This window comes from Taudactylus pleione, unplaced genomic scaffold (assembly GCF_031769625.1).
Source record: "Taudactylus pleione unplaced genomic scaffold, aTauple2 ptg000897l, whole genome shotgun sequence".
NCBI classification, from domain to species: Eukaryota; Metazoa; Chordata; class Amphibia; order Anura; family Myobatrachidae; genus Taudactylus; species Taudactylus pleione.
In genome coordinates this window covers 1-17,434 of record NW_028285298.1, presented here as the reverse complement: position 1 = coordinate 17,434, position 17,434 = coordinate 1, and the positions used below count along the sequence as shown (strand labels likewise).

General features: G+C 46.8%; 2 protein-coding genes across 3 annotated transcripts in view; both read left to right on the top strand.

The window, feature by feature from the left end:
* LOC148474025 (uncharacterized) overlaps positions 1 to 8,395 on the top strand; it is a 90,902-nt gene extending 82,507 nt beyond the window's left edge. For both annotated transcript variants that reach the window (XM_088459157.1, XM_088459156.1), the window contains 4 exons: positions 1,093 to 1,203; positions 1,525 to 1,860; positions 6,418 to 6,500; positions 7,779 to 8,395. In XM_088459157.1, the coding sequence (XP_088315283.1) occupies positions 1,093 to 1,203; positions 1,525 to 1,860; positions 6,418 to 6,500 (530 nt within the window). In that variant the 3' untranslated portion in view covers positions 7,779 to 8,395. The remainder of the gene's footprint in view (positions 1 to 1,092; positions 1,204 to 1,524; positions 1,861 to 6,417; positions 6,501 to 7,778) is intronic.
* Positions 8,396 to 14,753: 6,358 nt separating this feature from the next.
* Positions 14,754 to 16,870, top strand: LOC148474024 (U4/U6 small nuclear ribonucleoprotein Prp4-like; the record flags this gene model as incomplete). Its single annotated transcript, XM_088459181.1, has 4 exons — positions 14,754 to 14,943; positions 15,991 to 16,158; positions 16,425 to 16,611; positions 16,783 to 16,870. Coding segments are annotated over exons 2-4 (435 nt in total), but the record flags the coding sequence as incomplete, so codon positions are not given.
* Positions 16,871 to 17,434: the final 564 nt, after the last annotated feature.

Here is a 17,434-nt window from a genome sequence, read left to right as displayed (position 1 = left end):
AAGGCCTTGGGGCGCTGGGCGGATTCTTTGGAGTATGGTCTTCGGTCTGGGGTTCACAGGACAACTTCGCTTATCTGTTTTCATATCAAATTAATTAATCCGTACAGTCTTCTGGCGCGTCCTAGTCGGATCTCGTTACGACTTAGAAAAGAAGTCCAGCGCTGGCAAAGACTCCCGCAACTAGGCGCGCTGCCAGGCGCTGTTTGCCGCGACAGCAGAAAAGATGAGTGAGGACACATCTGTAGATTGTAATAAGCAGTATTTTCGGAAGAAGTGTGTAGTACAGTACTTTGTAGTGACTGAGTTACTTTATTCCCATCTGATCCCACAGTACTTCAATAGTAGGTGGAAGCTGTTTTTCCTTTGCCCTCTGACTAACTTGCAATATCGTCGATGTATTCCATTAAAAACACCTTGTGTCTCATTCAAAGTTAAATCTAAAATATGCGGATAGATTTAGGGTTTGGAGGGTGTGCATCTGAGTAACGTGCCAAAACAGTCACTAATTACTCTGCATGCAGAAATCATTAGCATCCCCGGTATCACAACATGGTGCATCCAGGTGTCAGTGTGCAGCCTTTATCTGGATTCTCTCTCTGCTCTAATCGACGAACTTGCGATTTGTCCTTGCGATAAATAGTTCCGATAGTGAAGCGTACACACTGTACAATTGTTACATCCGATCCTTCGATTTATCTCTCCTATCAGTCTGAGGGAACTATTGTTTCCCTGTACACGCTGCACAGATTACATGAGCTCGCCCAGGGCTTTCTGAAGACCTATCGGCTCATCGGTCAGAAGCGCGAACACATTTGATACCGTGACCAGATTAAATCATTGGATCGCACCGATTTATCTGAGCTAGAAGGAGATGTACAATCGTACATATTATCCAATCCTCTGTCAGATCCCCAATTACTCAGATAGTCTGATGGATAATTGCACAGTATGTACATGAGAATAAGTTTGTAAAAAGAGCATATTTTTCGATTTATAGTGACACCTTAATTCCCTGCATGGAATGTCTACAATTGGTGTATTTTTCAAGAACAAATTATGCATAAATATATATTATTTCTTTTTTTTTTATAGAGTCTGCCTCACATTATCCAATTCAGCAGCAAGACAACTACAGGTTTGGGAACAGAGGACCGTGTAATAATCCCAGACCTTTATTTAGCTCTGTCAGAAACCATCCTCAAGGTACAATTTTTTTGTATATTTATTATAATGCTGTTTTATGTACTTTGTTGTGGGAATGTGTAAGTATCTGCTTGTCTGACGCGACCACCGCGCTACCTTGGATACCAGCAATGTGAGTTTAGGAATGGAAGATGCACCTTGTAGGTCAAAGCACAAACTAAATCACCTCACATAACAATATATGGGCCCCTTTAACACAAAAAAAAAGTGTTAGAGGGAAAGGAAATGGCTTGGGTCTGTATACTAACTTTAATGTACTTGTGTATTAGAAACATAACTCATACTTCACAAATACCTGCATTCTTATGTGCGTTTTTACAGAACTTACACAGCAGAGATTTCCATCTCCGGGGGTAATTAGAGGTGCTCCCCCCCCACAACCAAGGTATCCTATTCCCGGTGCCCAGTCACAGCACCCATCTCAACCCCAGCGGTTCAACTACACGGCGCGTCCTAACAGGACAGGTCCTGCCCCTCCCAGAGCCCCATTTCCACACGAACTGTTAAGGAACCCTGCACCGAGGACTGCACCACCAGGCCTGCCTGTGGCAAAGGACGGGATTACTGCTCAATTCTTTGAAAGCATCAAGTCCATGGAGGTCTCAGAAGTGGTTTCAAAGTTGAACACAATAACTGCTACAAACCCGGCTTTAAAAGGTAAATCCGCCTAATGATCAGTTCTGGATTAAAATTTAGGAAGATTAATTGCTTTGATTTTATATTTTGTGCTTATGATTTTCAATTTTAAAATCGCAAACCAACAAAACCTGCGGCCATTGTTTATGTATGACCATATGCACCAATTGCTGTAGCGATTTAGGGCCGTATTCAATTAGACGCAAAAAGCCGTTTTCCCTGAAAAAGTATCGCCGATTGCGACTTTTCGCCAGTCAGAAACTTATCTCCATATTGAATTGCAAACACTTTTCGCGTACGTGAAAACGCAATGCAATGTAATAGGCAAAAAAAAGATTTGCCTATGAATAGGTTTTGAAAAAAAATGCAAAATCACTATTTTGGGGTGCAAAAGTGGGGAAACCACTCAGCACCCTTGGGACAGCCCCCCAAAGGATAACTGCGTCCAAAAACACCTTAAAAAAAAAAAAAGGGGGAGAACACCCCAAAAAAGCACTTTGAAAAAGGGGGCAAAGAAGTGCAAAGTGGGGGTACAAACTTAAAAACTAGCGAAATAGACTTTTGGGGGGTCTGCAAGGATTGGTCAGGTGTTTTTCTGATAGAAGGTGCTTGTAACAGGTGCGTATTTTAGAACTTCACTTTAGCGACTTTTAAATATGCTAGCACCCATTTTCACGTACCCCAAATTTGACAGGACTACTTATTTTCTCCTAAAAATCCTGCTTTATGCTATTCCTCACCACTTGTGCAAAGACGCTAATTAGTGACAATTGTACGAACTTAAGTACCCCAAACTGTTTCCTTAGGACTATTCGGGCACTACTACATTGATCCCCAAAGTTTCCGCATCTTTTTGGGGGGTTCAGGCTGATTTCCCCGATTCTGACACCACTTTTTCGCCTGTTCTGACATCGCGTATCTCCGTTTTCGCGTCTTTTGGAATTGAATTTGGCGAATCACGGGTACGCGCCCGATAAGTTTCCCGCGGCTAAAACACGCGATGTAGGCGAAAAAGTGCGGCAGGCGAAACCTTTCCCACTTTTCGCGTCTAATTGAATACGGCCCTTAGTATCAGCAGAGCTTTAATAAAAGTAGAAATGACGTGTACCATAGAAGTAGATATACTGAGGCATTTGGTATGAATAGCCGGCTGCCGCATGACCGGTAATTCGAACCCCGGCTGCGGCAGCCCGACAAAACAGCAGAGCCCGGTAGCGGAAGCCCGACAGCGCTGGAAATCCCGATCGTCCCTAAGGTAAGTACTTACTAACCTAACCAACCCCCCTAACCCTCCCTTCTTAGGGCTGCCTAACCTCCCCACCAAGTGCCTAACCCCCCCTTCCCCGCTGCCTAAACCTGTCTCCCGGCGCCGGGAAAATGACAGGCGTCTACATTTTAGACGCTGGTCATTTATCCCTAGGCGGAATAGAGGATTTGGGAAGCTGGCGGTTGGGATTGCGGCCGCCGGCTTCCTAAACGTATCCCATACTAAGCTATGTCATTTCACCCTCACCTTGTCTGCCTAAGGTCTCCTGAGGCTTGTAGTACAGCTGATTTCTCTGCAATCTATTGCGCTCGCACAGTGAAATTATTCACTTAACAAATTGAGGTAAAATGGAATACACATATTAGACACTTTAATAAATCTATTTAAATAGAAAGCAGAAAAGATTATTTACTGAAGAGCAATGTAGCAAAAAATGTTAAGTACAGCGACCTTACCATGCAGTCTGATATGGTCATCTGCAATTTATTTTGTGAGTGAGAGAATGAAAAGAAAGATTATCATGGGGTAGCTGGGAATAGTAATAAAACAAAAAGGCTCCGTTATGTGATTTAGAACATGGGATCAGAATTATTAAATGAACACAGATACATGAGAAAACAAGAGGCCTTTTCTAGAAACATGAGTATTTCAATGTGGAATGTTATTTGGGAAAATGTATATACAACTTCATCTGCACTCACCCCCAACTAAGATCATTCAATCAGCCAATCTTCTTTCTGTACGTTAGAGTAATCTATTCCCAGTTTGTTATAGAAATTGGATGACTTCTACATTACATCTGCTTGGTCCAAACATCTTAAGGTGCGATGAAGCAGCCGATCCGACTGATTGGTGCGATGTAGCTGCTACATCGCACCGTGTATGGTCCTGATGTCGGCCCAAGCGTGCTCCCGTGGGGTCGTACATCGCATCTCCTGGTCGTACTGCAAAACCAGCTAATCGGGATACAATGTGCGATCCATACAATATAAATTTTTGTACACATACTTTAGTACATTTACCACTAATATACTGTATAAAATAATTAACTGTGTGACTTGCATTCAGGATACATTAGACAATGAAAATGCACGTCCCTTTCCGTCACATTGGATGTCCCAGTCTGTCACCAAAACAATTGGGGGTTTTTTGTTCAAAGAACAAATGCACAAATATTTAGATTAATATATTATTAAACCATTGGGTCTGCTTACCCTGCACAGGCAAAATCAGAGCCCAGCCCGGTCTAACTTCACAGAAGTTTAATGTTATGTTACCTCGGAAGGATTTAGTATTTTGTTCAGTACCATCACAATTACATTGTTATTTTTTTTTGTGCAACAATTACAAACTTTTTTTTTTTTTAACTTTTATTGTACTAGAATCAACTTTAAGCTTTAACTAATTAATGATAAAAGAAAGTTCTAGATTCATTATTCAACCTAATTCATAGAATGGGACTTCATTTTAAATGTATTCAAATGTCCCATTCCGTCACATGGAATATAAAAATATAATATAGTGCCCATGGATCCTGCTTTCCCAAGTATATAAGATATTAGATATCTGTGCTTCATGAGGATTTTATCTACCTATTTAAAAATTTAAAAAAAACAAGTCACATTTGAATTCTACGTCATCCTGTAGATAATTCTTTGTGATACCTGTAATACTGTATAATGGATTTTCATTGTTGTTTTCTCTAGTTTATTAGCTTTAATTCATAGTTTCTACCTCAGGGTCCTTAGGGATCCACAGGGATACCTTTGGGTATAGGGCTTGGCTCCAGCCATGGGCACCACATAGTTAAAGATGTCCATCCCAGGATGCACCGGGCCCCCTCCTATACCCCGCCCCCAGGCCAAGGCACCTCAGTTTCAGTAGGTGCCCGGCCGAGAGCTGGGTCATCACAAAGGGGGGCTGTGTGTAACAGCCCCTGAAGATCTTCAAAGAGCGGTACCCTACCTGTGGTCACCACTGCAACTATGAGCCGTATTCAATTAGAAGCGAAAAGCCGAGATCTGTGAAAAAGTATCGCCGATTTCGTCTTATCTTCGTATTCAATTCCACCCTCTTTTCGCGTACACGGAAAGTCAATGCAATGTGATAGGCGAAAAAAATTCGCCTCTGAATAGCAGGAGAAAAGAAGTTCACATTTTTATTTTTGGGGTGCAAAGGTGGGGAAACCACGCAGAACCCTTGGGATAGACCCCCAAAGGACAACTGTGTCAAAAAAATCCAGAAATAACTTAAGAACACCCCAAAAAAAGTACTTTAATATTGGGGTTGAAAAAGAAAAGTGGGGGGACAACTTCAAAAACTAGCGTAATAAGGTTCTGGGGGTGCTGTAAGAAGGGGCCAGGTGTTTTTGGGATTGCAGGTGATTTTATGACGGAGGAATTTCACTTTTATTAAATCTTCACTTTAGAGACATTAAAATAAGCTTGCACCCATTTTCCGGTACCCCAAATTTGCCTGGATTACTTATTTTGTCAAAAAACTACTGCTTTATGCCATTCTTCACCGCTTGTGCAAAGACGCTAATTAGAGGCGATTGTACCAACTTAAGTACCCCAAACAGTTTTATTAGGGCTATTCGGGCACATCTACATTGATCCCGACTGTTACTGCATCTTTTTGGGGGGTTCAGGCTGATTTCCCCTATTCTGACACCACTTTCCGCCTGTTTTGGCTTCGTGGGTCGCCAATTTGGCGTCTTTTGGAATTGAAGGCTGCGAATAGCGTGGACGCGCACGATAAGTTTCCGAGATGACGCGATGTTTTCGAAAAGTCCGGCATGCAAAACTTTATCGCGGACACGAAACTAATTGAATACCGCCCTAATTGTAAAATTTTATGTAAAATTTCGACTTTTGCAGGGATGATAAAATTTAATTGGTATGTAATACCACCAAATGGGATCTAGGTGGTCCGAATCCCGACGCCTGGATCCCAACAGGGTCAACATACCAACACGTGGTGGTCGGTATGCTAACCCTCCCCCCCCCCCCCCCTCCCAGTGCCTAAACTTAACCTCCCCCCAGTGCCTAAACCTAACCTCCCCCTCCCCACACCCTAAACCTAACCCTCCCCCATTAGTGCCTAAACCCCCTCCCCGCTACTTACCTTCAGCATCCCGGCAGTCAGGATACCGGCGCGGTAAGCGTCGGCATCCAGACCGCCGGGATGCCGAACGCATACCGATAAAATGCATCCATATAGTTACATTGCTGCCGCTGTACTGTCAATGACATGTGAACTATTTGTATTGCTATCTGTATGTGACTAAACACTACTCTCTCTTTATTAAGGAATTCACGTCCCCAGCCTCGTGCAGCATTTAACACAAACAGGGAAGCTGAAGGCACCTGACAGCGCACAGTTTAATCAATGAGTAAGATATTTTGACTTTTTTTCAATAAAGAATTGAAACATATTTACTTTGTTTGAATGGTTTAAATATATTAATAACATTATTTAAAAAAAAATTAATTATAGACCTATTTAAAACAGCAATTCCATGATAACATGGCAGGCTATACAGTCTCTCTTCTTTAGTTTCTTTAGGCTGCTGCTGCTGTATAATTCTGCCGTGTTCCCACAGTGTCATGTGACTACCATGGCAACCAGCGGTACATCCAGAAAAAAAATGAGGGGGCACCATTATTGTGGGGGGAGGGGATGTGGCCATACAGCTGCTTTGCTGTGCCACCACTGGGGGGTGGTGGGTGGGGCGAGGGGGGGATGGGGGTACGGTTCTTGGCAGCATTGCTAGGTGATTGTTGTGATTAGTCAAAACAGAATACTTGACTGCACTGTGCTGGTGCATATAGCCAATGCTATTATATTATAGGATAAATGACAAAAGAAAATTGGTGGAAAAGGCCCGTCACACACCCTTCACGTGTGACATACTGGTACAATGCTATACGGTACACAGAGCACCCTAATGGCTGCCAATACAGTACACAGAGCATCCCAATGACCGCCATATCACACAGACATTATCCCAATGACCGCCATATCACACAGACATTATCCCAGTGATCACCATTATGCACAGGCATTATCCCAGTGACCGCTCAGTCGTGACAAACCGCTTCACGAGGCAGCACTGATTAATGTGCTATGCGACACTTCTATATCTGCGCATGGCTGAGTCTGTATACGAAGCACAACCGGACTTGGCGTGGAATAAATCTGCGGCCGATGCATCAGGCACCTCGTATACAGACTCAGCCGCTCACAGATATTCAATTGTCAACTGTCAAAATAATCAGAGCAATCTAGTGAAGCGGTTTGTCACATCCGTTTGCGTCTAAGGCGCATTTTGGGGCTAAAAAGACGATCAGCGCAAGCCGAGAAGGGATGTTTGGTGCAAGTGCAGCAATAGTGTATGAGGGCATATCTGTAGTCTCCTTTTTATCTTGATGAATAAAGATACCTCCGATAAGCCCTACACATGTTATATTTGTGTATACTTATAATATGTATATTGCCAGGGTATTTTTGTATTTTCATTTACTGTGTTGATCATGTTAAACTAGGATTATGTTACCTTGCTGTATTGGAAATCATTTCCCCATTTTGAGCCAATAACACTACATGCCCCCCAGAATCTGCCTGTCCGCTAATGAAGTATTGTATGTTCTCTCTGCTGTGTGTCCTGCAGGAGGGGAGCAGCAGGGAGAGGAACGTCGGCCGTTCTCTAAGGAAATAGTGCCGGAATAAAGGACCGCAAACAGAGGTTGTTAGTACTAGAGTTAATGGACATCGTATAAAGAACCCTGCAATGGAAAGCTGAAGGGGAGCCAATAGGGGGGGGGGATTATTCCAGGCATGCTAGCAAACAAGGCATCAACACAATGTCTGTGGAACAGCATGAAAGGAGACTGACCGTGTTACTGGAGGAGCTGACCCTGGGACATAAAATGGAGTTTGTGAAGCTATTCCATGAGCTTGCGCTCCAGTAATGGTCATAAATCTACATTTCTCACTCCCCTGTACAAAGAAAATAAAATAGGAATTACTCTCTGGCTTTTTCATGATGCTGAAACAAAGGAAGACGTTTGTCCCAATGTCTGAGGTAATATGCGAAGATCACCGTGTACCTGTGGAAGAATGGACGAGGATCGTAGTAGAAAAGTTATCAGAAAGACAAAGGGGCTCATGTATTAGGGTGCGAGGTGCGGCCGCTGCGGGAACTCCTGCGCGTCTTCCCGAATTGTTAAAGCGGCGATCATTTTAAAGTCAAAACCAGCTAGGAAATAAAACTAACAATAAATTAGAGTCTGAGTACTTATTGAAATAGTTTTTTTTTTTTTTTTTTTTTATATATATAGTGTTTTTTGTGTTTTCAGGTTTAATTTTTTTGGTATAACAGTTTCCAAATCTCTGCCATTACAGTCCAGGTTTTAAGAATATTCATGCTTGAGCACAGGTGACTTAATTAGTACCTCAGTCATTTTAATTAAAACAGTGTTTCCCATACAAGCAGTGCATTTTTCCAGGTCTCCTCACAGAATCACAAGTGAAATAATATGCTCCACCTGTGGATCTTTTAAAATGACTACAACGGTGCACCAACTAGGAAACATGGAAACCATGCACTGTTAGGCAGGGTACACACCTAAACGACCGGCAATCGTGCCGATGTTCAGGGCGATTTGCCTTCACCCTGGACATCGCATGATTGCCGGTACACACTTGAAAGATTTAATGAAAGACGGAACAATCACTGTTCTGTCCTTCATTAACTTGTACAGGCTCACATGCGATATCGTATAACTGACTGTGCAGCACAGCCAATCGCACGATATCGCATGCGACCGCAGGTACGCGCAAATTGGGCAAACACACTGCACGATATGCCCGATTGGTCGTTCCGATTTGGCTAAATTGGCCAAATCGGGCCGATATCATACAGCCTTAGATCTGCCTGAGGATTGTGTTTTGGAAACACTGGATTAAACCATCTGGACTCAAGCATGGATATCCTGAAAACCTGGACTGTAATGACGGAGTTTGAGAAACCTCGGTATAACAGACAGGTGTTTTAGTTCTCAATCTATCTACTACTGTGGGATTGTCATTTTGTGGCTAGTGGATTCCATGATAGAGAACAGGTTTGTGGATTGAAAATCCCCATAAACTGTCTTCGCCAGTGTCCATCCAAGTGGACGGAGGATGTGGATTTACCAGCGCCTTATAGTGGCCTGTCCTTTAGCTACCACAAAAGCTTTCCTATGTAAGTGCTGCTCAGTCACATTACAATACTACCTAACCCAAGGGTCAGGGAACTTTTTTACCTTTTACCCCAAAGTATATTTAGATACGCCGATGTTACCCCCTTGATTTGAAAGGAAGGAAATCATATAGTAATGCCCCTGTAGTTGTGCCCCCATATAATGCCCCTGTAGTAGTGCCCCCATATAATGCCTCTGTAGTAGTGCCCCCATATAATGCCCCTGTAGCAGTGCCCCCATATAATGCCCCTGTAGTAGTGCCCCCATATAATGCCCCTGTAGTAGTGCCCCCATATAATGCCCCTGTAGTAGTGCCCCCATATAATGTCCCTGTAGTGCCGCTTGTACAAAAAAACACTTACCTTAATCCCCGCTCCTGCATCCGCCACTGTCCTGTCCGCCCGGCTGCTCCTCGGAACCATGGGAGAGACATCATGACATCTCTCCCATAGTGCGCATGGAGAGAGGCGGAAGCTGGAGTTCAGAAGATAACTGCAGCCTCCGGCTAACGCGGCGCTGCAGGGAAGGAGCCGGGCGCCCGCTGGTAATAACATCTCAGCGGGCGTCCGGCTTAGAGCCTCCCTGTGGCACAGCCTGGCATGCATATGAATCATTCTATATTATAGAATGATTCATATGCATGCCCGGCTGTCCGTCCATTATCCCCAGGAATTACCCCATGTGGGGTAATTTACCCCTGTTACCTGACCACTGGCCTAACCCAAGTGGAGGCCACACTAAGCGGGATACACCTTATATCGGGGCCACCGAGGCACCGCCAGAGTCTGGTTGTGAAAATGAGAATCCTGCAGGCAAAGCCACTTGTCGGCCAGGTTTTCAGCCTGTTCCTCTTTTCATTCTGCTTCATGTGGTTTGTAGGGTGAAGGATTTGCTTGTTTCGTTTGATTATAGGGATACAGCAGGTGCTGTTGGAATATAAGGTGGCAACTCTTCTAAAGGTGTCATGTTATGGTTTCACTACTGCGTCTAATGGTCAAAAGTAAAAGTTATAAATGTCCATTTAAATGCTGATGATCCTTCTTGAAAGGTGAATATAGATGTATCATTTTACCAGTAGTCACCATTAGCTGTCTCATACGCCATAACAAGATGCACCATCCACAAGTCATCCCCAGTGTGTTGTCTACGCTGAATAAAAATGATTGAAGTTAAAAACAAAAAATCCTGACTTACATGCAAGTCACTAAGCCAAACGTTGTTAATTAATGCCATTTTCTAGGTTCCCATCATCACATTTAAAGATTTGTACTATGTAAATGGGCACTAGGAAAAGTGTGGTCTTTATTTTATGTTTTCAAATGTAATTTTGCCTTCTGAACAAGTTATGATTTGCACCAGCAGATCTCCTCCCCATAGTAACACAAACATCCAATGACCTGCACTGTACCTCCTTCTATACAATCTAAACTCGAAAAAGATTTGTCCATGTGACAGTAACAGGTTTTTTTTTTTAAATTAGAAATATTGATTGGTTGTGTTAACCTTTTGAATGGCCAGGCCCAGAGCTGGATAATCCATTAGGGAAATTAGACTTATCTAAGGCCCAATGCACATGTAACAAAGTGGAGTATGGATGGCCATGGGAAACTTATGGTTGGCCACCATCAATGTCTCCTATACAATGGACATGCTTTTTCCATTCGATGTCGAGATTGAGATGGTGTTGAGGGTACTGGTTCCTTCTGGTCGCCAGCCCTAACCTGATACCCAATCATGGGTAAATTGCTCATACCCAGGCGGATAGCCAAGTAAAAAAAATAACAGGAAGGTTTATTTCAAAACACATAGGCATAACAGTCTAAGCAGCATATAGAGACATAGGGCCTGATTCAGACCCGGTCGCAAGCGCTGAGCGCTCGCAACCGGGTCGATGGTGGCCCAGAGCGCATGCGCACGACGGAGCCGGCTCCGTCATGCGTGAGACCCGGATAGCGACGGGCAAACCGTCGCTCTGGGTCTCGTACCAAAGGGGGCGTGCTGTCGATGTTGAGTGACATCACGCCCCCTTTGGTGGGCGGGCTGGAGGGGGTGGCTGCCCAAACGGAGGCGTTCCCATGACAACGCCTACCGTTTGGGTCCGGCCCCACTGACATCACAAGTGATGTCAGTGGAGAGATTCTGGCTCTGTTAGAGCCGAAATCACTCTGGGGCTTGCGGCAACGAGACCCTACCACAAGGGTCTCGTCGCAAGCCCGATGGTCTTAACCATCGCGACCATCTTCCTGGCCACTCGCTATAGCTGTGGGTGGTCACACACGGCTATGCGAGCGGCCAGGAGGCCGTTCTAAAAAAAAAAAAAAAAAAAAAGACCGGCCCTGATTCAGAGCGAGCACTCTGTCAGAGCGTCCGGCTCTTAATCAGGACCATAGACCAGCACTGGCACACTTCCTATGTAAGCACTAGATACCCAGTCCAGTTATGGCTCGTGCTGTAAGGCTTGGAGATGCACTGCTAGTCGCCTGTTCCTGCCAATGAGACAGCGGTCCCGCTAGCTTTCACCCCCACTTTTGGATACGCAAGAGAGGGGCTGCTCCTGTCACAGCATCACAGGACAGGCCGTAGATGAATACGCTGGTTCTTCGCAGTCCTTGCGCAGTGATTCTTATGTTCTTTCGCTGGCAGGAATCATCATTCCAACACCAGTCTTAGCCCAAATTCCCCAACTCTTGTTAGCTCTGGGCTTCAGCTTTTAAGCCTCCCGGGTGTGCAGCCCCTTTCTTGAGTATCCCCTCCTGGGATTGTGCTACACTGTCTGTATCTGGTTTTCATAATCTCATCACTGACCTCACATTCTATACTGTTATTTACCTGGTAGGGAATACAATCACATAGCACCAAATTACAGACTAATCATTTCTCCAGTCAGCAGGACAAGGTGACGGGGTTTATCTTAAGCTGGGTACACACTAGGTTGAGGGGTCGGCCGACCCGTCAACCTATCTGAAGATTAGTAAGTGTACACAACACTTTCCAGTCGCCCGTACACCCCAGCAGATGCCCGACATATCTTGCAGGTATATCAGCCATCTGCTGAGCTCAAGGGCCGCGCCGATATGTCTGTGAACGACATAGACACCTGCCGATGTACTATAGAACATGAACATATGTCTTACTGAAAGGCTGATTCTAGACCACATAATCATAAAACAACTACAATCTTACCCTGTATAGTAGTACATATGCCTGGGGCTGCTGCAGAACATTCTTCCCCTGGTACAGTGTATGAGAACAGCGTATAACACTTAGGACCGTATTCAATTTCGAGCGAAAAGCCGTTCTCGGCAAAACTTTTTCGCCGATGTCATTTTCGACGATTTCAGTTATCCCCGTAATCGATTGTAGCGTCTTTTCGTCGGTGCGAAAACGCAATGCAATGTAATAGGCGAATAAGTTTCGCCCATGAATACCCAGCGGAAAAAAGTGCAGAATTGGGGTTTTGGGGTGAAGAAGTGCGGAAACCACTCTGCACCCTTTGTACGCATAAAAAAAACACAAAGGACACCCCAAAAAAGCACTTTGAAAATGTGGGTGAAAAAATTAAGAGTGGGTACAAATTCAAAAACTAGCGATATAGCCTTTGGGGGGATCTGCAAGTATGGGGGAGGTGTTTTTTTGATTGCAGGTGTATCCCTCTGCCTTATACGTGATGGGTGGTATTTCAGCGCCTAATGATGCCCAAAGTGGGCGTCTCCGTCCTCGCACAGTCAGACGCACGGCTGTAGCAGCAGTTACACGTCGCAGATGCGTGCGACCAGCAGAAGACACGGATGCGGCTGCTTCCGTATCAGAACCAGGCCCTCACTGGTACCTCTTACGTTTGAGTGCCAGGTCGCACCCGGGATTATGTTCACGCGTGCGACTGGGCTGAGACCGCTTTCAGACTGTCGGCCCATCCCTAATGCACTAAGGGGCCCATTTATCAAAGTGCACTAATGTACTTAGGGGCCCATTTATTAATGATCGCATTTTGCAATGCAATCAGGGCATGCAGTACCGCCCCTGATTGCATTGCAAAATGCGATCCTATCTGCCGTATGTATTATCCGGGACATGCAGGGAGACGGGCTCCGAAAAGAGCCCGTCCCTGCGATGTCTCCGGAGGGCAGTCGGGGCTTCTGCTAATGCGCAGTCCCGCGGACTGCACATGAGCGGCGCCCATTCCCGGCGGAGGGATCTGGCAGATCCCTCCGCCGGCTGATATGCGGTAAGTGCCCATAGGAAACAGCGGCTAACGCTATCTTTAGATGGCGTTAGCTGCTGGGGTCAATATCGGGAATGCTTCGTATTCCTGATATTTATACATTTGGCAGCATCGCATCCCCCATAGAAACCTATGGGGGAGGCGGCTGCCGGCGATACCTGCTGCGGTCCCTCCTTCATACATTCGGGGGGTACTAAGTATTTGAGGTAAACCCTCGAAGAATGGGCCCCTTAGTATCCCCCGAATGTATGAAGGAGGGACCGCAGCAGGTATCTCCGATACCTGCTGCGATCCCTCCATTGCCGCTGGCAGCCGCCTCCCCCATAGGTTTCTATGGGGGATGCGATGCTGCCAAATGTATTAATATCAGGAATGTGAAGCATTCCCGATATTGGCCCCAGCAGCTAACGCTATCTAAAGATAGCGTTAGCCGCTGTTTCCTATGGGCACTTACCGCCTATCAGCCGGCGGAGGGATCTGCCAGATCCCTCCGCCGGCAATGGGCGCCGCTCATGTGCAGTCCGCGGGACTGCGCATGCGCAGAAGCCCCGACTGCCCTCCGGAGACATCGCCGGGACGGGCTCTTTTCGGAGCCCGTCTCCCTGCATGTCCCAGATAATACATACGGCAGATAGGATCGCATTTTGCAATGCAATCAGGGGCGGTACTGCATGCCCTGATCGCATTGCAAAATGCGATCATTAATAAATGGGTCCCTTAAGCCGGGTCGATGACATCATCGGCATCATGTGATGAGCTGGCGCTTCCTACGCGCAGAGAACGGGACCCGGGTTATTTCCACCTGGCCCTGTCACACTGCACAGTAACCCGGGTTATTGCTTGTAGTATAAAAGGGGTATGACCCTGTCTGTCTGGTTGCTATGGGCTGATGCACTTCATAGCAACTGGGGTACAGTCCCCCAATATGAAGACTTTAGGGTCTGTCTCGCTTAGGTTTAGTGGCCCCGTTACAGGGATTATAGTCCATCCCCCATGCTCTCTGCTAATATCAGCCCGGACCCCTCACACACACAGAGAGACAGCAGCTACTATATATCAGATATAGATATGACAGCCAGAAGGAGACAAATACAGAGAGGTGGGGGCAGGGGGACCTCTGACGTCACGGTGTATTATACCTCACACACCCGCCCCCTCCCCGGTAGTGGTTAAATCCCCTTTAGTAGATGTACCCTGACGTCATCACTTGCTGTTCAACGTCATCCGCCCCTTCTGTCACTCAGCTGCTCCCGGCATGCACCACCACTTCCGGGATTTATCACCCGACCGACCATTTCCACCCTGTAACCCGGAAGCAGTTCCCCGGAACGTGCAGCAGCCGCTCGGAGTCGTTGGGGCGGCGTGATACGGTGAGTGCTGTGTGCCCTGTATGTAATGTGTGCCGGTACAGGGGGGACTGTACCTGGGGTGTGCCCTGTGCCTCCTGTCCTGTATGTGATGTGTGCCGGTGCCCTGTGCCCCCCTGTCCTGTAACTGGGGTGTGTCCTGTGCCCCCCTGTCCTGTATCTGGGGTGTGCCCTGTGCCTCCTGTCCTGTATGTGATGTGTGCCGGTGCCCTGTGCCCCCCTGTCCTGTATCTGGGGTGTGCCCTGTGCCCCCCTGTCCTGTATCTGGGGTGTGCCCTGTGCCCCCCTGTCCTGTATCTGGGGTGTGCCCTGTGCCCCCCTGTCCTGTATCTGGGGTGTGCCCTGTGCCCCCCTGTCCTGTACCTGGGGTGTGCCCTGTGCCTCCTGTCCTGTATGTGATGTGTGCCGGTGCCCTGTGCCCCCCTGTCCTGTAACTGGGGTGTGTCCTGTGCCCCCCTGTCCTGTACCTGGGGTGTGCCCTGTGCCTCCTGTCCTGTATGTGATGTGTGCTGGTGCCCTGTGCCCCCCTGTCCTGTAACTGGGGTGTGTCCTGTGCCCCCCTGTCCTGTATCTGGGGTGTGCCCTGTGCCTCCTGTCCTGTATGTGATGTGTGCCGGTGCCCTGTGCCCCCCTGTCCTGTATCTGGGGTGTGCCCTGTGCCCCCCTGTCCTGTATCTGGGGTGTGCCCTGTGCCCCCCTGTCCTGTATCTGGGGTGTGCCCTGTGCCCCCCTGTCCTGTATCTGGGGTGTGCCCTGTGCCCCCCTGTCCTGTATCTGGGGTGTGCCCTGTGCCCCCCTGTCCTGGATCTGGGGTGTGCCCTGTGCCCCCCTGTCCTGGATCTGGGGTGTGCCCTGTGCCCCCCTGTCCTGCACCTGGGGTGTGTCCTGTGCCCCCCCCCCCCCCCACACACACACACGTACATCCTTGCGTCTAATTGAATTGACCCCCTAAGTGGGGAACTGCCCCCTTGGGTGCCATTCAAAACATCGTTGAGTGCCAATGGGTTGGCTATACCTGTTATACATTATCGTGTCAATTTATTTTCACAGACCCAAACATGTCGGACGATGAAGGTGTCCCCGTGGTGAAGAAGTCCCGTATCTTCTATGGTAGTTTGGCAGAGAAGGAAAAGGAGCGTCTAGCAAGGGGAGAGTCCTCGCTGGGGAGAGTAGCTGTGAAGTCTGGAATAGAGGCCGGGAATATTAACTTTAGTGGAGGTGAGGTCATCGGGCACGAACTGGCCTTTCTCCAGCTCTGTCCTACGTACTTGGTTCATAGGCCGTTTACAATCCATTTATACCATTTTCTGACCACGTGTAACCCGCTATGGTCTGTCTCGTCCATTCATCTTTGCACTTTCAGGACAGACCATAGCGCATTATTATTAAGGTGACACCAGTTGGTTGTGTCAGAAAGGGTGTTGATACCCTTCTCTCATACCTGTGCTGTTACATTATTCCATCCCCACTTCTATGTCCCTCAGGAGAGTCCTTTGACCTTGAGGAGCACATCAACGAGAGGCAGGCAGAGGTTCTCGCAGAGTTTGAGCGCAGGAAGCGAGCGAGGCAGATCAATGTGTCCACTGATGACTCTGAGGTGAAGGCTTGTTTGCGAGCCCTTGGAGAACCGATAACGCTGTTTGGGGAAGGACCAGCAGAGAGGAGAGAGAGGTGAGAGCAAATTAATGTCTCCTCCAACCCTCGATGGGGACATCTAAGGATGCCAAAAAGTGTTTGTGCTGCACTTTATTTGGATTGTTTTTTATTTTATTATTTAACTTTTTAGAATACGCCATCCAATGTGCCACCTTGTTAAAAATTTCTTTGACTTTACCTGTCCAGGTTGCGAAACGTTCTCTCGGTGGTTGGCACGGACGCCTTGAAGAAGACTAAGAAAGATGAAGAGAAAAGTAAGACGTCAAGCGATGAGGTAAAAATGAACAAAAAAAAAAAGAAAATGTTATAGGTTCCAGTGGCTAGGCGGGTCTCCTGCGAGCTATGTGGTGTGTGATGGGGGGGGGGGGGGGGTTAGCGGAGGATTGGCATTGATTTGAACATATTACAGAGTGCCCTCCATGCAGTGAAACTGGCGACGGCAGCCATTTTGAAACCAGCATCGCTAATGTGGAGTAGTGTCACCAGGAGCCAGTCACTTGTCCTTATTATATAAAAAAAAATTAAGCTGTCACTTTGTCTGCATCTCATGCATTATTTAGTGCTAAAATAGGTTGAGTCACCATTTGACTGGGGATAACCCTGCCATATATTTAAGGGGTGACTGCACTCAATTTTGTGTGAAGTTAAATATATAAGCCAAAATCGGATGAGCGGTGTGCCGAATCGGCTGCGTGTAACCGGTTCCTGCCTCGCTACTGTCTCCTCACTAGCTATCTGAGGCACGCCGAGTCCTTTTCTATACCCTCACTCTTGGACTTCCCATTAATGCGATTGGCAAGATCGTGGGAGACGGGCAGAGCTGTGAGAAAAGAGGGTC